This window comes from Pelodiscus sinensis, chromosome 4 (genome assembly GCF_049634645.1).
Source record: "Pelodiscus sinensis isolate JC-2024 chromosome 4, ASM4963464v1, whole genome shotgun sequence".
NCBI lineage: Eukaryota > Metazoa > Chordata > Testudines > Trionychidae > Pelodiscus > Pelodiscus sinensis.
The window spans coordinates 134,573,253-134,595,462 of record NC_134714.1 but is presented as its reverse complement, the minus strand read 5'-3'; the positions used below and the strand labels follow the sequence as shown (position 1 = coordinate 134,595,462).

Here is a 22,210-nt window from a genome sequence, read left to right as displayed (position 1 = left end):
AGAAATTAGGTATGTTTGTCTGTTAACCTATGGAATGCTCTGCCACATGATTTCATGGAGTTACAATTTCACATGGGGCTAAGGAAATTTGGATCTGATACTTCTTAGGACTGATTCAAGAATGTAAACTCAAGATAGCACATTTCTGAGGAAAGATGTAAAATGATTTTAACCATTAAGTTGTGGAACACACTGTGCCACGTGATTTTAGGAAGCTAAAACATCCCATGCTGCTTTTGAAAATTTAGCATGTGATGGCTCTTCAGGAAAAATTCAAGTGCACAAATCAAAACAGCACCTCTTGGAGGGAACATACGAAATAAATGTATCAGTTAACCTCTGGAACTCCCAGACACATGATTTTGACACATGGCTGAGAAAATTTAGCATCTTAGGACAGAATCGCATTGGGAAAATAAAGGTAGCACATTTCTGAAGGAAGGCAAATTCAATCAGTAGTCAGTGGAACTCCCCACCACATGAGTTTACAAAGCTAAAATTTTACTCCCAGTTCAGGAAATTTAGTAACTGAGGGTGCTTAGGAGAGATTCAAGGTGAGAAACTCAAGACAGCATATGGTACGTGGAAGACAAGAGATACCTGTATCTGCTAATCTATGAAACGCCCTGACCCATGATTTCACTGGGCTACAACTCCACACTCTTATCTTGAAAACAGAGGCTCATGGTCTTAGAAGGCAAAATCTTTTGGGGCCGGATTCTCCCGACAGATTTTGAGGGAAAAATCCACGGCTTGGGCCGACTGGGTGAGGCATCCCAGAGAAAGGACGTCTATACATGGGCCGAAGAATTGGGAGACATTCTCCTCCGAGATGCCCCCGCTGGCTTCCACCATCACCCGGGGGTGGGCGTCTTTCAGCGCGCGGGCGGCAGAATGCAAGTCCTAGAGGGAAGAGGATCAGGGTTATCAGGGAGAGGTCTGGGGGGTCCTGCCGCCCCATCTGGTAGCCCCCAAGCCCCCGGGTACCTCTGGGGAGAAGTTATCGAGCATGACGATATCAGAGCCGGCCTCTGCGGCTTCCAAAGCCTCTTCCAGCGACCGACACTCCACCTCCAGCTTCAGATGAAAACCGGCCACCCGCTGGGCTGTCTGCACTGCCTGTGGATGGACAGAGTGCGGGTGGGAAACGAGAGCCAGGCGCCTGGAACCGTGACCCCCATCGCTGCCCTCCCACAGACCGGAGTGGGTCCCAGGCGTCTTAGAGCCGTGACCCCCATCGCTGCCCTCCCACAGACCGGAGTGGGTCCCAGGCGTCCAGAGCCGTGACCCCCATCGCTGCCCTCCCACAGACCGGAGTGGGTCCCAGGCGTCCAGAGCCGTGACCCCCATCGCTGCCCTCCCACAGACCGGAGTGGGTCCCAGGCGTCCAGAGCCGTGACCCCCATCGCTGCCCTCCCACAGACCGGAGTGGGTCCCAGGCGTCCAGAGCCGTGACCCCCATCGCTGCCCTCCCACAGACCGGAGTGGGTCCCAGGCGTCCAGAGCCGTGACCCCCATCGCTGCCCTCCCACAGACCGGAGTGGGTCCCAGGCGTCCAGAGCCGTGACCCCCATCGCTGCCCTCCCACAGACCGGAGTGGGTCCCAGGCGTCCAGAGCCGTGACCCCCATCGCTGCCCTCCCACAGACCGGAGTGGGTCCCAGGCGTCCAGAGCCGTGACCCCCATCGCTGCCCTCCCACAGACCGGAGTGGGTCCCAGGCGTCCAGAGCCGTGACCCCCATCGCTGCCCTCCCACAGACCGGAGTGGGTCCCAGATGTCCAAGATCACTCCCCTGGGGAGCCCCATAGAAACCAGGATGGGGAAGGGGACCCAGGCATCCAGGTGGGAGGCCCGCCCCCAGCATGCCCAGAGGTGGGGATAGGATCCAGGCGTCTGCAGAGACGGGGAGGGGGACTGGGGCCTGCCCCCTTACCTGAGCAATCCCTCCCGCAGCCCAGACGTGGTTGTCCTTCAGCATGACGAGGCTCCCCAGGTCGTAGCGGTGGCCCGACGCTCCCCCCACCAGCAGGGCGTACTTCTCCGCTAGCCGGAACCCCGGCGTGGTCTTCCTCGTGCCGGCCACGAGCCCGCGCCAGCCGGCCTCCCGCGCCAGCCGGCAGACCCGCCCCGCGGCCGTGGCCACCCCGCTGCACCGTCCCAGGCAGTTCAGAGCCGTCCTCTCCCCGAGCAACAGATGTCGGGCTTTGCCGCGGACTTCGGCCACGCGGGCCACAGGCTCCAGCCAGGCCCCCTCGGGCTGGAACCACTCCACGGTGCAGCCCAGCTCGCTGAAGACGGCGTCAAAGAAGGGGCAGCCAGCCAGCACCCCGGGAGACTTGCAGAGGAGGACGGCGAGCCCCAGGCGCTCCCCCACAGTGCAGCCAGCAGGGTCAAAGGCCGGGGCATCCTCTCGGAGCCAGTCCCGGACCAGCTGGCGCACACGGGGGGGCGGGAGGAGGTGGGCGAGATCCGGGCGGGAGGTCATAGCACCAGACTGCAATGGGAAACCATAGAGGCACTGGGGCAAAGACGTACCAGAGCGTGCGCTGCTCCCACGAGGCAGGGGCTCTCTAGGGAGCCACCCAGTGGAGGAACAGGGGAACTGGGGCCAGAGCCAGCGCAGTCCTGCTGGGAGAGTCCTAGGCCGGAGCAACTCCCTTGGCCAGCCCTCCCAGCCCCTCGGCACAGCGCCCCCTGCTGGGACAGGCCGGGGCTGGAGTAGCCAGGAAACCCCCCCCCCCTCAGCAGCCAGTGCCCTCCCAGTCCCTCCGCACAGCGCCCCCTGCTGGGACAGGCCGGGGCTGGAGTAGCCAGGAAACCCCCCCCCCAGCAGCCAGTGCCCTCCCAGCCCCTCCGCACAGCGCCCCCTGCTGGGACAGGCCGGGGCTGGAGTAGCCAGGAAACCCCCCCCCCAGCAGCCAGTGCCCTCCCAGCCCCTCCGCACAGCGCCCCCTGCTGGGACAGGCCGGGGCTGGAGTAGCCAGGAAACCCCCCCCCCAGCAGCCAGTGCCCTCCCAGCCCCTCCGCACAGCGCCCCCTGCTGGGACAGGCCGGGGCTGGAGTAGCCAGGAAACCCCCCCTCAGCAGCCAGTGCCCTGCCCCCTCCCCACAGCGCCCCCTGCTGGGACAGGCCGGGGCTGGAGTAGCCAGGAAACCCCCCCTCAGCAGCCAGTGCCCTGCCCCCTCCCCACAGCGCCCCCTGCTGGGACAGGCCGGGGCTGGAGTAGCCAGGAACCCCCCCCCCCCCCAGCAGCCAGTGCCCTCTCAGCCCCTCCCCACAGTGCCCCCTGCTGGGACAAGCCAGGGCTGGAGTAGCTGGGAGCTCCCCCCCCACCAGTCAGTGCCTTGCCCCCCCACAGCGCCCCCTGCTGGGAGACACTGGCCAGAGAGGCTGGGAGCACTCCCCATGGCCAGCGCCCTGCCCCCCACAATGCCCCATTCCCCCTTTTCCTCTGGACTCCTGGGCCCCCTCTCTCATGCCACCAGGGAAGACAGAGAAGGGGTCACTCCCAGCTCTCCCCTCTCCACCCCACAGCGGGATCCTCTCGGCATCTCCCCCTCACCCCGCCCTGTCTGCACCGTCCCCCTCCCCGAGCACACGGCAAAGTCCAAGCCAGCCTGGTCAGTACAAAGCAAACAAACCGGGCTGAGGAACTCCCAGCCCCCTGCCACCGACCCCGAGGGCTGGGGGGCCCTGGGGGGCAGGGACCCGTGGGCAGGGGGCTCTTACCTGACAACGCCTCCCAGCAGCAGCGTCCTGGAGTGAGGGACAGCTGGACGGAGACCGGGGACGGACAAACTGCCCTGCATGGGAGGGGTCGGGGGGTGGGAGGGGCTGGCCGGGGGATGGGAGGGGGTGGGGACAGAGGGGTCTGAGAAAACACCCAAGCACTTTAAAGGGAGTGTAAACAGCTGCCCCACCCCCGACAGGCCTGTCCCTGTGCACAACCACTCCCCCCCCCCCCCCGACAGGCCTGTCCCTGTGTACAACCGCTCCCCCCCCCAGACAGGCCTGTCCCTGTGCACAACCGCTCCCCCCCCCCCAGACAGGCCTGTCCCTGTGCACAACCGCTCCCCCCCCCCCCCAGACAGGCCTGTCCCTGTGCACAACCACTCCCCCCCCCCCCGACAGGCCTGTCCCTGTGCACAACCGCTCCCCCCCCCAGACAGGCCTGTCCCTGTGCACAACCGCTCCCCCCCCCCAGACAGGCCTGTCCCTGTGCACAACCACTCCCCCCCCCCGACAGGGCCTGTCCCTGTGCACAACCGCTCCCCCCCCCCCAACAGGCCTGTCCCTGTGCACAACCGCTTCCCCCTCCCCCCCCGACAGGCCTGTCCCTGTGCACAACCGCTCCCCCCTCCCCCCCCACCGACAGGCCTGTCCCTGTGCACAACCGCTCCCCCCCCCCCCCAGACAGGCCTGTCCCTGTGCACAACCGCTCCCCCCCCCCCCAGACAGGCCTGTCCCTGTGCACAACCGCTCCCCCCCTCCCCCCCCCGACAGGCCTGTCCCTGTGCACAACCGCTCCCCCCCCCCAGACAGGCCTGTCCCTGTGCACAACCGCTCCCCCCCCCCCCGACAGGCCTGTCCCTGTGCACAACCGCTCCCCCCCCCCCAGACAGGGCCTGTCCCTGTGCACAACCGCTCCCCCCCCCCAGACAGGCCTGTCCCCTGTGCACAACCGCTCCCCCCTCCCCCCCCCCCGACAGGCCTGTCCCTGTGCACAACCGCTTCCCCCTCCCCCCCCCGACAGGCCTGTCCCTGTGCACAAACCGCTCCCCCCCCCCAGACAGGCCTGTCCCTGTGCACAACCGCTCCCCCCTCCCCCCCCCCCCGACAGGCCTGTCCCTGTGCACAACCGCTCCCCCCCCCCCCCGACAGGCCTGTCCCTGTGCACAACCGCTTCCCCCTCCCCCCCCGACAGGCCTGTCCCTGTGCACAAACCGCTCCCCCCCCCCCAGACAGGCCTGTCCCTGTGTACAACCGCTCCCCCTCCCCCCGACAGGCCTGTCCCTGTGCACAACCGCTCCCCCCCCCCCCCCAGACAGGCCTGTCCCTGTGCACAACCGCTCCCCCCCCCCGACAGGCCTGTCCCTGTGCACAACCGCTCCCCCCTCCCCCCGACAGGCCTGTCCCTGTGCACAACCGCTCCCCCCCCCCCGACAGGCCTGTCCCTGTGTACAACCGCTCCCCCCTCCCCCCGACAGGCCTGTCCCTGTGCACAACCGCTCCCCCCCCCAGACAGAGGCCTGTCCCTGTGCACAACCGCTCCCCCCCCCCCCAGACAGGCCTGTCCCTGTGCACAACCGCTCCCCCCTCCCCCCGACAGGCCTGTCCCTGTGCACAACCGCTCCCCCCCCCCCCAGACAGGCCTGTCCCTGTGCACAACCGCTCCCCCCCCCCAGACAGGCCTGTCCCTGTGCACAACCGCTTCCCCGCCCCCCCCCAGACAGGCCTGTCCCTGTGCACAACCGCTTCCCCCCCGGACAGGCCTGTCCCTGTGCACAACCGCTCCCCCCCCCCAGACAGGCCTGTCCCTGTGCACAACCGCTCCCCCCCCACAGGCCTGTCCCTGTGCACAACTGCTCCCCCCCCCCGACAGGCCTGTCCCTGTGCACAACCGCTTCCCCGCCCCCCCCCCCAGACAGGCCTGTCCCTGTGCACAACCGCTCCCCCCCCCCCGACAGGCCTGTCCCTGTGCACAACCGCTCCCCCCCCCCCCCGACAGGCCTGTCCCTGTGCACAACCGCTTCCCCGCCCCCCCCCGACAGACCTGTCCCTGTGTGAGCATGTGTGCATGTCTGTGTGTGTGCATGCCTGTGTGCGCGTCTGTGCATGTGCCCACGTGTCTCCATGTGTGTCTGTGCATGTGTGCCTGTGTTTGTGCCCATGAGTGTGCCTATGTGTGTGAGCTTGTGCGCGTGTGGAGAAATCCCTGTAATATTGTATTAAGATCTTGTCCTTTTCGATCTATCGTTGTTCAGTGTCCGTATAGAATCCCTGGAACATTTCTCTAGAACTTTGTATTGAGAGATCTAGATCTTGTGAGAGAAACTGTCTTTGAGCTCCCCCCTTTCCTCGGTTGCCCTGTTGAATGAACGAGCTGTGAACGGGGAATGGAAGGGGAGCCCCTCCAGCAGCAGCTGCCAGGGTGGAGAAGGGCTGGGAGCCAGCCCCAAGCCAATCCCTGCAAAGTGAGCTGGTTAAGACTGGACAGACAGACGCCTGGGGAGTCTAGCAGGGAGCGCCTGCCCTTGGAAGCTCTCTCTGGAGCAGCGTTGGGAAAGGCCAGGTGATGGCTAATTGGCTGCATATGGGGGAGAAATAGGAGGCGTCTTGCAGAGGGACCCCGGGTTTTCCTCTTGTCAACATGGGAGCATCGATCCGGATCAGCAGAAGCCCGGCTCCACCCCGCCCCCATCTAACTCACCTGGCCAGTGCAGGGAGGGGGAGCAACTTTTGGTACCAAGCGGATGGCGTGTGCGTGTGCGTGTGTGAGAGTGCCTGCGTGTGATGTGTCCTATGCATATGATAAGTATTGATTATTCTATGTGTGATCAATAAACGCGGCGTGTTGCCTTATCCCCCTGAAAAAGATCCCGAGTGCTTCTTCTAAGTACAACACGCGTGCCCATCTGCGTGTGCATGCGTGTGCGTGTGTCTGTGCCTGCGTGTGCGTGCCCCGCGTGTGCGACAGTGCTGAGGGTACCTTGCAGCCGTCTGCACGTCCAAAGTTCACCCTTTTCCGTGCCATGGGCCTGCCGTCTGCCCTCCCTTCTGGCACGTTGGGCACTGCTGCACCTGGTGGGAGGGAGGCGCACGCTACCATTAGGCTCCGGCCCTGCTCCCACGGCGGGGAGAGGGAGGGGGCAGGGGTCCGGCCCACGCGGCCGGCCGGCTTGAGGCGCTACAGACCCACTCGCTGATGTCCTTCGTCATGCTGGGCCAGTAGTAGCGCCGGGTCAGCGCCAACCGGGTTTTCATGATGCCGTGGTGCCCGCCGTGGGCACTGTCGTGGCTCTGCTCGAACAGCTGCAGGGCCCGTGCCCTGGTGTGCACCACCTCCACCTTCCGGCCCTTGGCCCAGCGGAAGAGCATCCCCTCTGCCGGGAACACAGGGAGAGAGGGTCTGCCCGGCAGCTCCCACAAATGCCCCACGGTCTCCTACATATTTTTAATCAGAGCCACGGAGAGGTCCCGGGTCTCTGGCATTTTCCTTTATTGCCCTTCACCAGGGCCGTGACTTGGTACTAAAAGGACGCGACACAAACTCGTAGCCTCAACTCGTCTGCATCTCAACAGCATCTGGGCAGCTCATCAGGCCTTCCAAGCAACTCAACGTCTGCTGAGAATGAGACGCTGACTTTTCTAGGCTGGAAATCGGAGCTCGGGGAACCTCGAGGGGCGGTGGCTGGAGGAGGAAACGCGTGAGAAATAAAAACACTTGAACAATGGTTGTGTAGCACCTTAGAGACGAACCAAAAAATATGTAGCTAATATCGTGAGCTTTTGTGGGCACAGCCTACGAAAACTCATGGTATTAGCTACATATTTTTTGGTTCGTCTCTAAGGTGCTACACAACCATTGCTTTTTAAGTCTAACACGCCCCTTCCCCGAGACGTGTGCAATTAAACAACAGGGAAGGTAGGGAACATTTACCCCATACACTCGTCTGCCGTGGAACTGGTACCGTACGCACCCCAATGCCGGGCGAGGGGGTCCCCATGTGCGCATTTGTAGCAGCGCCTACAGACGCAGCAAGGGAGACATTTTGGGAGAGGGGAAGAAACCAGTGGCCCCCAGTGAAGGTCCGGTGAACACCCGGGGCAGGGAGGGGAGAAATCAGGACGCGCTGTGAACGTTTTGCTTGCCTTCCAAAGAAAATTTGGCAGCAAATCGACGCAGGTTGAATCTGCCGTATTTATTCATTCCTTCAGGGTAACTGAGTCTCCTCTTGTACGCCAACACCCGGGCGATTTTTTCCTCAAAGGATTTCCCTGAAGAAAACATTTCACCCAGTGAATGTGAGTGTAGCAGCACATGGGCAGCGCCCGGCCCTCACACGGCCGCCCGCATTCAGATCGGGGGCAAAGGGGGGTGTTAACTCTGGAACCTACTGATAGCAAGATGGAAGGTGACAGCTACGATTTTTAACTGAGGATAGTAGGGCTGTTAAGGGGGAGTAGGCGGAGCCTGGGAACTGTGGGTGGAGCTACAGGCACCCATTCTCCCAGGTACACTGTGTGGATCGTGTATAATGTGTAGCAATGACTGTGTATCACTCCCCCTATCTCGCAGACATCTGTATCTTTGCCTTCTTTGCTCGCTAGGTGCTCAGGGGAGTCAGAAGCAGACAGGTAAGACACCACAGCAAAACGCCAGCCTCACCTGCCCTGGGCCTATGGGCTGAGAATGAGGCTGGGAGCCAGGACTGTGGGGTGGCAGTAGGGCATAGTGGGTAGGAGCAGGGTCGATAAGCTTCAGAGGCACGGAAATGGATTTCAGTTGAGACACGGGGAGCGCCTGCGAGACTTTAAGCCGGTGAAGGCAGAGGAACTCGGGACAGGCGAGGTCAGGGCACAAGAATGTGGATTTCCCACAAAACGCCCCAGCCGGGGTGCCTGGCGGCACGGTTCAGAAAACGGGAGCCCCTCTGCTTACCTGTCATCCTGTGTGGCCTCCTGCAGCCGTTCAGGGAAAAGCCGGGTCCTGAAACAAATCAAGGCCCGGATCACCCCGAGCACAGGGCGCTCGCAGGCGTAAGACACGCAGACAAAGCACGAAGGGGCGTCCGCTTTGCGGGGAGGCCCTTGGCTCTTCATGCTCGCAGCCGGGCAGACCCTGTCTGCAGGAGCCCACCGAAGGGTGCACAGTGCTGAGTTCTCTCCCTGGGAGTGGAGACGCTTGGGTGGTCGGGATTCAGATACTGCCCAGCTGATTAGCAGAGCTACCCCGCAGCCGGCAGCCTGTGTTTCTCCTGGGGGTGCGTGTCCGCACATGCCTCGGTGCATGGAACAAAATGCATTCCGCACACGGATGGAAAAAAGCAGCGGGAGCATTGCTGGCGGTGTTAGGCACCGGGCAGTCAGCGAGGCCAGCCATGCCCTCGCGTGCGGGTTCACCAAGTACCTCCTATCAAAACAAATGCCATGGGGGGTCCCCAAGATGCAGCCCGCACTGTGGGACCCCTAATTCTTCCCCATACTGTGAGCCTGCTCTAAGGAGCCTCTGGGGCGAGTGGGTAATTTGGAGGGGCCCTCAATGCCTGCTCCTTCGTGGCAAGGGCAAGGCTAGGTTGGGGCGTTCCAAGCAGGGCAGACCTGGGAGGTGTTCCGAGTGTCCCCCACCAAGCGCCCAGCGCACACAGCTCCCCAGCCTTCCCTTTGCTTTCCTTGCGGTCTCGCCCGCCGCCGGCTCGCACCACTCCGCTGCCAAGCGAGGCGTGGGGGTGCCCGGACAGCGTGCGTCTCCTGCCCTTCCTAACGTCCCACACGCACTCCAGCGGGCCTCCCCGTGCCAGGGACCCAGCGGGCACAGGGCACCACACCACACCTCCAGAGACCGGACGTGGCGTTCCAGCCCTTTGACACGCCGCCTCGGCGCTGAGCCCGAGGAAAAGCAGCGGCTTGGAGCAGAGAGGCTGGCCCAGGCCGGGCACTGAGGGCGGGTGAGAAGACAGGCCAAGGAGGCGAGTGGCTGGAAGGCCGGGGATGGAAGCAGGAAGGTTTCTCTGGGGGTCCCTGCCCGCTGCAGAGCGCCCGGTGAGCCTGGGAGGAAGGCAACGCCCAATGCCCACAACACGTGGAGCCAGCACGGACACTGCACCCACCTGGTCTCCCGCCGGGAACGCCAGCGCCTCCCTCTGTCCCAAAGCAGCCTTGGCACCTGCAGGGGAGACGAGCCGCTCACATCGTGGGACCTATTGTCGGCTTTTCCCCACGCAGAGACCGGACCGGCTCAGCGCTCATGTGCACAAGCAGGAGGGGGGACGGCCCGAGACGGCCCATGACAAACCCTGGCTCTGCAAACACATACACAGCATGGCCGGGCCTCGGCAGCCCTGCACCGTCAGACACGTGTCGCTGGGTTCCACGGGGAGCCCCACCCTGCACCGTCAGACACGTGTCGCCGGGTTCCACGGGGAGCCCCCACCCTGCACCGTCAGACACGTGTCGCCGGGTTCCACGGGGAGCCCCACCCTGCACCGTCAGACACGTGTCACCGGGTTCCACGGGGAGCCCCCACCCTGCACCGTCAGACACGTGTCGCTGGGTTCCACAGGGAGCCCCACCCTGCACCGTCAGACACGTGTCGCTGGGTTCCACGGGGAGCCCCCACCCTGCACCGTCAGACACGTGTCGCCGGGTTCCACGGGGAGCCCCACCCTGCACCGTCAGACACGTGTCACCGGGTTCCACGGGGGAGCCCCACCCTGCACCGTCAGACACGTGTCGCCGGGTTCCACGGGGAGCCCCACCCTGCACCGTCAGACACGTGTCGCCGGGTTCCACGGGGAGCCCCACCCTGCACCGTCAGACACGTGTCACCGGGTTCCACGGGGAGCCCCACCCTGCACCGTCAGACACGTGTCGCCGGGTTCCACGGGGAGCCCCACCCTGCACCGTCAGACACGTGTCGCCGGGTTCCACGGGGAGCCCCCACCCTGCACCGTCAGACACGTGTCGCTGGGTTCCACGGGGAGCCCCCACCCTGCACCGTCAGACACGTGTCACTGGGTTCCACGGGGAGCCCCCACCCTGCACCGTCAGACACGTGTCGCTGGATTCCACGGGGAGCCCCACCCTGCACCGTCAGACACGTGTCGCTGGGTTCCACGGGGAGCCCCACCCTGCACCGTCAGACACGTGTCGCTGGGTTCCACGGGGAGCCCCACCCTGCACCGTCAGACACGTGTCGCTGGGTTCCACGGGGAGCCCCCACCCTGCGTGGTGCAGACACGTGTCGCTGGGTTCCACGGGGAGCCCCCCACCCTGCGTGGTGCAGGACACATGTCACTGGGTTCCACGGGGAGCCACCACCCTGCGTGGTGCAGACACGTGTCGCTGGGTTCCACGGGGAGCCCCCACACTGCGTGGTGCAGACACGTGTCGCTGGGTTCCACGGGGAGCCCCACCCTGCACCGTGCAGACACGTGTCACTGGGTTCCACGGGGAGCCACCACCCTGCGTGGTGCAGACACGTGTCGCTGGGTTCCACGGGGAGCCCCCACACTGCGTGGTGCAGACACGTGTCGCTGGGTTCCACGGGGAGCCCCCACCCTGCGTGGTGCAGACACGTGTCACTGGGTTCCACGGGGAGCCCCACCCTGCATCATGCAGACACGTGTCACTGGGTTCCACGGGGAGCCACCACCCTGCGTGGTGCAGACACGTGTCGCTGGGTTCCACGGGGAGCCCCCACACTGCGTGGTGCAGACACGTGTCGCTGGGTTCCACGGGGAGCCCCCACCCTGCGTGGTGCAGACACGTGTCACTGGGTTCCACGGGGAGCCCCACCCTGCATCATGCAGACACGTGTCACCAGGTTACAGGGGGAGACTCCACCCTGCGTGGTGCAGACATGTGTGGCCAGGTTCCACGGGGAGCCCCCACCCTGTGCGGTGCAGACATGTTTCACCTGTTACAGGGTTTCCTGTAAGCTGTGCACTTATGTGGCTGCTCAGAGTCCAGTGCGGCCCGACTGATTGGCAGAGCGCCCGCAGCCGCTAGCCTGTGTCTCCTGGTGGTGCGCAGCCTACACGCCTCGGTGCACATTGAAAACAATTATTCTGCACATGGCTGGCAAGGGCCCATTGGTGGCTGGGTGCTGGAAACACCTGCCTGGCAGCTGACAAGCAATGGCATGGGGGGCCCACGACAGCAGTGGCACGGGGGGGGGGGGGGACACAGGGCAGAAACGCAATGGGGGGCACAGGGCAGAAATGCCGCGGGGGTCGGGGCTCAGGGCAGCAGTGACACGGGGGGGGGGATACAGGGCAGAAATGCCACGGAGGGGCGGGACAGCAGTGGCACGGGGGGGGCGGGACAGCAGTGGCACGGGGGGGGCACAGGGCAGCAGTGGCACGGGGGGGCACGGGGGGGCACAGGGCAGCAGTGGCACGGGGGGGCACAGGGCAGCAGTGGCACGGGGGGGCACGGGGGGGCACAGGGCAGCAGTGGCACGGGGGGGCACAGGGCAGCAGTGGCACGGGGGGGCACGGGGGGGCACAGGGCAGCAGTGGCACGGGGGGGCACAGGGCAGCAGTGGCACGGGGGGGGCACGGGGGGGCACAGGGCAGCAGTGGCACGGGGGGGCACAGGGCAGCAGTGGCACGGGGGGGGCACGGGGGGGCACAGGGCAGCAGTGGCACGGGGGGGCACGGGGGGGCACAGGGCAGCAGTGGCACGGGGGGGCACAGGGCAGCAGTGGCACGGGGGGGCACGGGGGGGCACAGGGCAGCAGTGGCACGGGGGGGCACGGGGGGGCACAGGGCAGCAGTGGCACGGGGGGGCACGGGGGGGGGCACAGGGGCAGTTACCTAGGCCGGGGCCAGCGCTCCCTGAGCAGCACGTGGCTGCAGGGGCAGCGCGGTACGAACCGGGACCCGGGCGCGCGCCCGGACACCCGCACAGGCCGCTGGCGCGGAGCCGCTCCGGAGCGAGCGCGTTCACACGGGCGGGGGGCTACGGGGGGGAGGGGGCACCACGTGTCCCAGGCAAAGGCGCGTGCCCTACCCGGCGTAACTCGGCCCCGCCCCCGCCGAACCCCGGCTCCTAGGCCCCGCCCCCTGCCCCTCCCCGGGAAGGGGACAGCCTCCGCTCAGCCCTACGCCCCGGGCCGCGCGCTCGGTCCCTCGGGCACGCTGATTGGCTGGCCGGGCCGGGCCCCGCGCTCATTGGCTGGAGGGCGCAGGCTGCGATGCGGGGCTCTAGGAGGCATGGCCGGGCCGGGCAGCCAGGTGCGGGGGCCAGATGCGGCCCGGGGGCCACTGCCTCTTTGCCCCCCCCCCCCCGCTTTCCAGCGGCCGCGCGCGGCGCAGCCTCTGCCCCCCCCGTTCCCCCATCACCCCTCCACGCTCCAGCCCCCCCAGCCTGCCGGTGCCCCCCTCCGCCCCCAGCCCCCGCCCCCCAGCGCCCCCCCACACTCCCGCCTCTGCCCCCCAGCCCTGCTGTGCCCCCAGCGCCCCCCCACACTCCCGCCTCTGCCCCCCAGCCCTGCTGTGCCCCCAGCGCCCCCCCACACTCCCGCCTCTGCCCCCCAGCGCCCCCCCCACACTCCCGCCTCTGCCCCCCCAGCCCTGCTGTGCCCCCAGCGCCCCCCCACACTCCCGGCCCTGCCCCCCCAGCCCTGCTGTGCCCCCAGCGCCCCCCCACACTCCCGGCCCTGCCCCCCAGCTCTGCCGCTGCCCCCTCCCCCGGTGCTCCGACGTAGCGCGCCGAGGGCCCGTGGGGGGGTCGCGGGCGTAGTGCGGGGCGCACGGGGACGGGGCTGGGGTCCGGAGTCACCTTGTTCCCTCTGGTTCCTGCAGGAGACGCGGATCCCAGGAGCCGGAGAGCAGGGAGCGGAGGGGGGGGGGCCCGGGGCTTTCGCATTCAGCACTGACCCCTCCCTGGAGGACATGTGAGTTACCCCAGCCCCGCCCCCCGCTGCCCCGCTCCTGCCCCGCAGCCCAGCCACTCACCTTCTTCTCCCCCTGCCGTGTGCAGCCGGCGTCTCCAGGCCGAGTTCGTGGCCGAGCGGGGCTGGGGCCGGTTCCATCAGCCCCGGAACCTGGTGCTGGCTCTGGTGGGCGAAGTGGGGGAAGTGGCCGAGCTGTTGTGAGTATTGGGCTGGGGGGGACCCCGGGAGTAAGCTGGGGGGAGGGGACAGACCTGACCCGGCTCCCTCCCTCCCTGGCTGGATGGGGCAAGAGAGGGGCTGGGGCAGGTGGAAAGAACCTCTCCATGGCCAAGCCAGTTCTGCGGGTGGGGGTGTCTCTGTCCCGGAGCCCCCGATGGAGAGGAGCTCCCTGTCTGCCCTGACGGGCACGCCCTGTGCTGTGTCTGTGGCCGACCCTGGGCCGCGTGTGACCCCTTGTGCGTCTCTCCCCACAGCCAGTGGCGGGCGGAGGCGGAGGCGCGGGTGGGGCTGCCGGGCTGGGTGTGACCCCTTCTGCGTCTCTCCCCACAGCCAGTGGCGGGCGGAGGCGGAGGCGCGGGCGGGGCTGCCGGGCTGGGTGGGGGAGCCCTGGGCCGCGTGTGACCCCTTGTGCGTCTCTCCCCACGGCCAGTGGAGGCGTGGGCGGGGCTGCTGGGCAGGGTGGGGGGAGCCCTGGGCTGCGTGTGACCCCTTGTGCGTCTCTCCCCACGGCCAGTGGGAGGCGTGGGCGGGGCTGCCGGGCTGGGTGGGGGAGCCCTGGGCCGCGTGTGACCCCTTGTGCGTCTCTCCCCACGGCCAGTGGAGGCGTGGGCGGGGCTGCCGGGCTGGGTGGGGGAGCCCTGGGCCGCGTGTGACCCCTTGTGCGTCTCTCCCCACGGCCAGTGGAGGCGCGGGCGGGGCTGCCGGGCTGGGTGGGGGAGCCCTGGGCCGCGTGTGACCCCTTGTGCGTCTCTCCCCACGGCCAGTGGAGGCGCGGGTGGGGCTGCCGGGCTGGGTGGGGGAGCCCTGGGCCGCGTGTGACCCCTTGTGCGTCTCTCCCCACGGCCAGTGGAGGCGCGGGTGGGGGCTGCCGGGCTGGGTGGGGGAGCCCTGGGCCGCGTGTGACCCCTTGTGCGTCTCTCCCCACGGCCAGTGGAGGCGCGGGCGGGGCTGCCGGGCTGGGTGGGGGAGCCCTGGGGCCGCGTGTGACCCCTTGTGCGTCTCTCCCCACGGCCAGTGGAGGCGCGGGGTGGGGCTGCCGGGCTGCGTGGGGGAGCCCTGGGCCACGTGTGACCCCTTGTGCGTCTCTCCCCACGGCCAGTGGAGGCGTGGGCGGGGCTGCCGGGCTGGGTGGGGAGCCCTGGGCCGTGTGTGACCCCTTGTGCGTCTCTCCCCACGGCCAGTGGAGGCGCGGGTGGGGCTGCCGGGCTGGGTGGGGGAGCCCTGGGCCGCGTGTGACCCCTTGTGCGTCTCTCCCCACGGCCAGTGGAGGCGCGGGGTGGGGCTGCCGGGCTGGGTGGGGGAGCCCTGGGCCGCGTGTGACCCCTTGTGCGTCTCTCCCCACGGCCAGTCGAGGCGCGGGTGGGGCTGCCGGGCTGCGTGGGGGAGCCCTGGGCCGTGTGTGACCCCTTGTGCGTCTCTCCCCACAGCCAGTGGCGGGCGGAGGCGGAGGCGCGGGTGGGGCTGCCGGGCTGGGTGCCGGACGAGCGTGCGGCGCTGGCGGACGAACTGAGCGACGTCTTGCTCTACCTGGTGTCGCTGGCCCAGCAGTGCGGGGTGGATCTGCCCCGCGCCGCCCTGCGCAAGCTGGACCGGAACCGCGTCCGCTACCCGGCCGACCGCGCCCACGCTCGGCCCGCAAGTACACCCACTACCAGGCCCAGCCCGCAGATGCCTGCCAGGAGGGACTGCCCGACGGCTGCTCCCCGGCCTGCCAGGCTGGCACAGAGACACAGAAGGACTGAGAGCGCTGCTGGGGGACGGCCAATCCCCTGTCGCCCCCTGTGCTGCCCCATTTCTACACCCGCCCCTCCCTTTCCAGCCCCACAAGTTTGGCACCAAGATTCTCTTGTTCTTGTTTTTAAGTAATAAAAACCTTTGGGTTTGGAGGGGGCTGTTTCCTCCGTTGAGTACATTCTTGGGGCTGCTCTGCCTCACGGCTATGCCCCTGGGGGCTGGAACAAAGGGGGGGGTCATGCCCCAGAAACCGACATGGGGAGCCGTGGTCCAAGTGGGGCAAGTTTATTGAAGGTGCCAGGGAGGGGATGAATGGGGGGACCCTGGTGAACTGCGAAAGGGGGCTCTGGTGAGCAGGAAATGGGGGGGGGGGGAAGAAGGCATTTGGGGAGCTGTTGAGCTGGCTACTCCAGAGCGGGCTCCTCCCTTCTCTAAACCCGAGAGGCGCTTGCTCCATGGGGTGCTGCCGCCGGGGCCCCCAACGTCCTCACAGGGTGTCCGACTGCTCCCCCTGGCTCTGCTGCATCTGCGCCTGCATCTTCTGCAGCATCTCCTCATCCGCCGAAGCTGAGGCAACGACAGGGGGGCAGAGGTGAGACCTGGCCCTGTGGGGTGCAGGGGGGTACAGGGGCACCTGTGCTTGGGCTGTAGCCCCTCTGGGGTGGGGAAAGGCCTCCCACCGGCCCCCCTGCCCCACTCACCTCTTCATCCTTCTCCCGGATCAGTTTCTCCGTTTCTGCCAGCGGCAGCAGTGGTAGCTCGGTGGCGCTTTGCCGGGACAGCTTCCTGGGGGGGAGTAGAGAGGTCAGGGGAGGTGGGGCCAGGTGTCCCCATGCCCCCCCCACTCCTTGCGCCCCTGGTCCTAGGCTGCCCCCTGGCCACTCACATGCGGCTGGAGCCGGTCGCGGGGCGCCCACGCGGGTCAGGCTCTGGATGCACTGGGCCCGGTAGTTCTCGTAGTGGAGTTCCTGGGTCACCTCCTTCAGGTCCTGCATGTGCGTACGCACCAGCATGGTGCGCAGCTTCAGGAAGTCGCAGTGCACCGGGTTCTCCACTGGGGGGCGACAGGGAGTCAGGGACCACTGCTGCCTCCTGACCCAGTCTACAGTTGGTGCCCCCAACCTCTGCCCCCCACTGACTCTTCTACACCCCACCAGCGCCCTCCCTGCCCACCCAGTGCTCCCCACTGCCCCCAAGACGTCCCCTCCCAGCTCCTGACCCTCAGCCTGCCAGCCCACGGCTCCCCTACCTTCCACAGCCCCCCAGGGGTACGCACGCCCCCGGAAGGCCTTTTCCTTGGTTTCCCGGACGATGTCGTTGGAGCCGACGACGGCGAATGGGATGCTGCGCTGGGGGAGTAGGCAGAGGAGCGGGGGGTTATGGGGTATCAGGGTCTCCCCCCCTTTTGTCACCTCCCCCCATAACTCCCCCCTCCCCTACCAACCTTCAGCTCTGCGTCCTGCGCCTTGAACTCTTCGTCCTCGTCCGAGTCGCAGTCGGGGAACTGGTAGATGCTGATGGCGTTTGCCTCCAGCTGCTCCCGGATCTGGAGTGTCGGGGGAAGTGTCACCCCCAGATCTCATGCACAAGAGACTCCTTCCCACCCCCATGGAGAAGCAGAGGGCTCAGCAGGGATGGGTGGGGTGCCGGCTGAATTGGGGTACAGGGTGATGTGGCTGGGCTTGGGAGAAAATTGGGGTGTGGGGCGGGAACCTTGGGGTGCAGAGAGATGCAGTGAGGACCACAGAAGGATGGGGTAGATCAGCAAGTCTTGGGTGAAGGGGGGAATGTGGCTTGAAATTGGGGGGACATGGAGGAATTTGGGGTTCTGGGGATGGGGCTGGGAACTGGGAGAGGGGGTGCAAGGAGAGAAATTTGGGGCACAGAGGGAGGGTGCAGGGGTGTGGCAATCGGGGCTGGGAGGTGCTAGGAGGGAAATTGGGGGGTGCAGGAGGAGGGTTGGAGATGTAGGATGGGGCACTGTTTGGGGTGGCGGGGACACAAGGGCAGGTGGTTCCGAGGTTTGGGGGAGACATGGGCAGGGGACCCCACCCTCCCAGAATGCCCCCTCCCCAAATCTCACCTTTTCCTTCATGGCGCCCACCTCCCGGGGGGTCAGCGCGTCGGCTCGGCCGATCACCGGCACGATGTTCACCTTGTGCTGCACGGCCTGCAGGAACGCCACGTCCAGGGGGCGCAGCCTGGGGCAGGGAGAGAGGAGCCCCCAAATAGTCCCTGTGGCCCCAACGACCCCCACATCCCACCAATGACTCCCGGCACCCACCCATCCCCGAGTGATGGCCCCCGCACACCCCCTCCCAGCACCCACAGGACCCCTCCCAGCACCCACCCATCCCCGAGTGATGGCCCCCGTACACCCCCTCCCAGCACCCACCCATCCCCGAGTGATGGCCCCCGCACACCCCCTCCCAGCACCCCGCCCCCGTGTGGCACCCCTACCCGTGGCCGAAGGGCGAGACGAAATAGAGGCAGCAGTGCACCCGCCCGTCCGTGATGTTCTTGCGGTTCAGCCCGCTCTCGTCCCGGAAGAACTGCTCAAACTGCTGGTCAATATAGTCCACTATGGGAACCCAGCTGGGACCGGCCCAGGGGAGCAGAGAATGGGCAGAGATTAGTGAAGGTCTCCCACAATGCACTGCTCAACCAACCCCCCTCCATCTCTCCAATCCCGCTGGTCCATATAGTCTGGCCTGGGCCCCCCCATTGGGACCACCCATTGGCAGGGATTGGAGCCTGTGTCCCACAATGCACCACTCTGACAGACTCCCCTCCAACTCCTCAGATACACCCTCCCTCCCCTAACTGCCCCAGGATCCCTGCTGGTCCATACAGTTCAGTATGGGCCCCCAGCAGGGACCAGCCCAGGAGAGGGGTTAGAGCCCGTATCCCACAATGCACAGCTCTGATCAAACCCCCCATTTCCCCACCCTCTCAGGAATCCTGCTAGGCCACCCCCCACATCCCTGCTGGTCCATATAGCCCTCTATGGGACCCAGCTGGGGAAGGGAAAGGGGTGGGGCTTAGGGACTGTATCCCACAATGCACTGCTCCCCCCCTGCATTCCCTGCCCAGTCAATACAATTTGCTATGGACCAGCCTGCGCAGGGGTGCCCCCCTCACCAGTCAGCGTTGTCCACAGCATCCCCAAAGCCTGGGGTGTCCACCACGGTGAGTTTGACCCTCACGCCGCCTTCCTCCAGCTCCACCGCTCGCCGCTCGATCGCCAGGGTCCGCGGCACACGGGCTGGGGAGACGGGGTCAGCGCAGGCCGGGGGGGGCCTGCGCTAACCCCGATACCCCCAGATCCTGCTCCACCCCCGACGGCCAGCACACCCCTAGATCCCACCCTGCCCGCCGTGTCCTGCCCCGTCCAGCCCACACCCCCCGCACCCCAAGATCCCCCCGTCTCCCCCTCGTCCTCCCGCTCACCCTGAGCATCCAGCAGGCTCCGATCCTTGTACAGATCCGTCAGGAACAGGCTGTCGATCAGGGTCGATTTCCCCAGCCCAGACTCCCCTGCAGGCAGGGGCGGGAGGTGAGCCAGGAGGCCTGGGTTCTCTGCCCAGCTCTGGGAGGGGAGTAGGGCTGAAGGGTTAGAGCAGGGGGGGCGGGGCCAGGACACCAGGGTTCTCTGCCCAGCTCTGGGAGGGGAGTAGGGCTGAAGGGTTTAGAGCAGGGGGGCGGGGCCAGGGACACCAGGATTCTCTGCCCAGCTCTGGGAGGGGAGTAGGGCTGAAGGGTTAGAGCAGGGGGGCGGGGCCAGGACACCAGGGTTCTCTGCCCAGCTCTGGGAGGGGAGTAGGGCTGAAGGGTTAGAGCAGGGGGGCGGGGCCAGGACACCAGGGTTCTCTGCCCAGCTCTGGGAGGGGAGTAGGGCTGAAGGGTTTAGAGCAGGGGGGCGGGGCCAGGACACCAGGGTTCTCTGCCCAGCTCTGGGAGGGGAGTAGGGCTGAAGGGTTAGAGCAGGGGGGCGGGGCCAGGACACCAGGGTTCTCTGCCCAGCTCTGGGAGGGGAGTCGGGCTGAAGGGTTAGAGCAGGGGGGCGGGGCCAGGACACCTGGGTTCTCTGCCCAGCTCTGGGAGGGGAGTCGGGCTGAAGGGTTAGAGCAGGGGGGCGGGGCCAGGACACCAGGGTTCTCTGCCCAGCTCTGGGAGGGGAGTAGGGCTGAAGGGTTAGAGCAGGGGGGCGGGGCCAGAACACCAGGGTTCTCTGCCCAGCTCTGGGAGGGGAGTAGGGCTGAAGGGTTAGAGCAGGGGGGCGGGGCCAGAACACCAGGGTTCTCTGCCCAGCTCTGGGAGGGGAGTAGGGCTGAAGGGTTAGAGCAGGGGGGCGGGGCCAGGACACCAGGGTTCTCTGCCCAGCTCTGGGAGGGGAGTAGGGCTGAAGGGTTAGAGCAGGGGGGCGGGGCCAGAACACCAGGGTTCTCTGCCCAGCTCTGGGAGGGGAGTAGGGCTGAAGGGTTAGAGCAGGGGGGCGGGGCCAGGACACCTGGGTTCTCTGCCCGGCCTGGGAGAAAGGGGGGTTCAAGCAGGAGAGCAGGGGGCTGGAGGGGCAACGGGGGTTTAACCCTTTACCTGCCACCATCAGAGTAAAGTCAAATCCTTTCTTCACAGATTTGCGGTGCAGCTGGTTGGGGAGCGTGGCGAACCCGACGTATTCCTTGTCCTGAGACAGAGCGAGCCGGGCCGGGCCTCAGACAGCGCCAGAGCCCAGGCGGCCTGGCCCCCAGCCTCAGCTCCCACCACCAGCCCCCGCTGCCCGCCCAGCTCTGCCCAGGGGGTGCTGTGGGGAGGGGACAGGGCACTGACTGAGGGGCTCCCAGCTGCTCCAGCAGGGGGTGCTGTGGGGAGGGGACAGGGCACTGACCAGGGGGCTCCCAGCTGCTCCAGCAGGGGGTGCTGTGGGGAGGGGACAGGGCACTGACCAGGGGGCTCCCAGCTGCTCCAGCAGGGGGGTGCTGTGGAGAGGGGACAGGGCACTGACTGGGGGGCTCCCAGCTGCTCCAGCAGGGGGTGCTGTGGGGAGGGGACAAGGCACTGACCAGGGGGCTCCCAGCTGCTCCAGCAGGGGGTGCTGTGGGGAGGGGGACAGGGCACTGACTGGGGGGCTCCCAGCTGCTCCAGCAGGGGGTGCTGTGGGGAGGGGACAGGGCACTGACTGGGGGGCTCCCAGCTGCTCCAGCAGGGGGTGCTGTGGGGGAGGGGACAGGGCACTGACTGAAGGGCCCCCGGGGGCTCCCAGCTGCTCCAGCAGGGGGTGCTGTGGGGAGGGGACAGGGCACTGACTGGGGGCTCCCAGCTGCTCCAGCAGGGGGTGCTATGGGGAGGGGACAGGGCACTGACCGGGGGGCTCCCGGCTGCTCCAGCAGGGGGCGCTGTGGGGTGGTGGCAGGGCACTGGCCGGGGGGCTTCCGGCTGCTCCAGCAGGGGGTGCTGTGGGGAGGGGACAGGGCACTGACCGGGGGGGCTCCCAGCTGCTCCAGCAGGGGGCGCTGTGGGGCGGTGGCAGGGCACTGACCGGGGGGCTCCCGGCTGCTCCAGCAGGGGGTGCTGTGGGGAGGGGACAGGGCACTGACCGGGGGGCTCCCAGCTGCTCCAGCAGGGGGCGCTGTGGGGCGGTGGCAGGGCACTGACCGGGGGGGCTTCCGGCTGCTCCAGCAGGGGGCGCTGTGGGGCGGTGGCAGGGCACTGACCAGGGGGCTCCCGGCTGCTCCAGCTGGGGGTGCTGTGGGGAGGGGCAGGAGGGCCAGGGCTCTTCCGTGGGGCGCTCACCATGGCGGCAGCAGGTCTGCTCTGAGCTCTTGCTGCACCTGGCTGCGTCTGCTCTGCCCACTTCCTCTCGCAGAAGGAAGCGACAGGAAACGATGACGCGCCCGCGACTGCTGTCCCATAGGCCACGCCCTGGCCCCCTCCGCACCCCTGTGCTCCCCCGGCAGCCGGCGCTGGCCCCGGGCTGGGACTAGGGGCGCTGTTGCGGGGGCAGGGCTCGGGGGGCGATGAGGGGTACTCAGACAGAGTGACCACGCACCGTTTCCTCTCCTCCGGCGTTTATTGGGCTCCTGCCCGGGCGCAACCCACGCAGAGCTCCCCCTACACCGGTCTCCTCGCGCCGGCCACGAGAAGTCCCCAGCCTTCGCGGCTCCCCCAGCCGGCGTCACAGGGAGCCACAAGCGGGACTGTTCCACAGGGGCCTGGCTTTGGGGCACCACGCTGGGAAACTCCAGAGCCAGAGAGATTTGTACAGCAACCCACAGGCCCATCTAGCCTATCCCGTCTCCTCCCTCAGCCCATCCCCCCGCTCACACCCATGGGCCCATCCAGCCTTGGGCTCTAGGGGGCAGGGGTGTGACTGAGGGGCTGGGAGAAGTTTGGGGGGTGGCAATGGGGCACAGAGGAGTTTGGGGGGCTGGGCGAGGAGCTGGGTTGGGGTACAGTGGGCAGGTGAGGGGCTGGGAGTTAAGGGGGGACTCTGGGTTTCCCTCCACGCACGCTCTGCAGACACTGCACGTGGCCGGGTCTGTCCACGGCAGAGCCGCTCATGGCTGCCGAGATCCCCCACAGCCGGGGGTCCCTCTGCATCCCTCCCCCTGGCCGGCTCGTGTCTCAGGGTCCC

General features: G+C 67.0%; 3 protein-coding genes across 4 annotated transcripts; 1 reads left to right on the top strand and 2 right to left on the bottom strand.

The window, feature by feature from the left end:
* Positions 1–335: 335 nt before the first annotated feature.
* Positions 336–7,063, bottom strand: QPRT (quinolinate phosphoribosyltransferase). Its single transcript, XM_075928758.1, has 6 exons — positions 6,918–7,063; positions 6,712–6,803; positions 3,732–3,836; positions 1,935–2,495; positions 988–1,119; positions 336–903 (listed from the first exon to the last, which is right to left on the bottom strand). The coding sequence occupies exons 2-6, from the start codon at positions 6,754–6,756 to the stop codon at positions 691–693; spliced, it is 1,056 nt and encodes a 351-aa protein (XP_075784873.1). The 5' UTR covers positions 6,757–6,803; positions 6,918–7,063; the 3' UTR covers positions 336–690.
* A 5,746-nt stretch (positions 7,064–12,809) lies between these two features.
* DCTPP1 (dCTP pyrophosphatase 1) lies at positions 12,810–15,731 on the top strand. Its single transcript, XM_075928761.1, is given in 5 exon segments — positions 12,810–12,961; positions 13,532–13,623; positions 13,710–13,820; positions 15,270–15,466; positions 15,469–15,731. Coding segments are annotated over 5 exon segments (537 nt in total). The 5' UTR covers positions 12,810–12,940; the 3' UTR covers positions 15,585–15,731.
* A 546-nt stretch (positions 15,732–16,277) lies between these two features.
* LOC102459358 (septin-1) lies at positions 16,278–22,133 on the bottom strand. Of its 2 annotated transcripts, none has more exons than XM_075928751.1 (10): positions 21,370–22,133; positions 20,173–20,263; positions 19,027–19,113; positions 18,718–18,841; positions 18,037–18,171; positions 17,660–17,777; positions 17,021–17,122; positions 16,826–16,925; positions 16,463–16,630; positions 16,278–16,362 (listed from the first exon to the last, which is right to left on the bottom strand). In XM_075928751.1, coding segments are annotated over exons 1-10 (930 nt in total). In that variant the 5' UTR covers positions 21,373–22,133; the 3' UTR covers positions 16,278–16,360. The 2 variants fall into 2 exon arrangements, with proteins under 2 accessions (XP_075784866.1, XP_075784867.1); XM_075928752.1 differs by having other exon boundaries at positions 21,626–22,133.
* Between the last annotated feature and the right edge of the window lie 77 nt (positions 22,134–22,210).

Coding starts and splice junctions, on each gene's coding strand:
- LOC102459358 (XM_075928751.1), bottom strand. Junction 17,778..18,036: donor GTCTCGCCCTTCGGCCACGG/GTAGGGGTGCCA, acceptor TCCCTGCCCCAG/GCTGCGCCCCCTGGACGTGG. Junction 17,123..17,659: donor TGGGCGCCATGAAGGAAAAG/GTGAGATTTGGG, acceptor CCGACACTCCAG/ATCCGGGAGCAGCTGGAGGC.
- QPRT (XM_075928758.1), bottom strand. CDS start 6,756: ATGGCACGGAAAAGGGTGAACTTTGGACGTGCAGACGGCTGCAAG. Junction 2,496..3,731: donor CTGCTGGGAGGCGTTGTCAG/GTAAGAGCCCCC, acceptor TTCCCATTGCAG/TCTGGTGCTATGACCTCCCG. Junction 904..987: donor TCGATAACTTCTCCCCAGAG/GTACCCGGGGGC, acceptor TCTTCCCTCTAG/GACTTGCATTCTGCCGCCCG.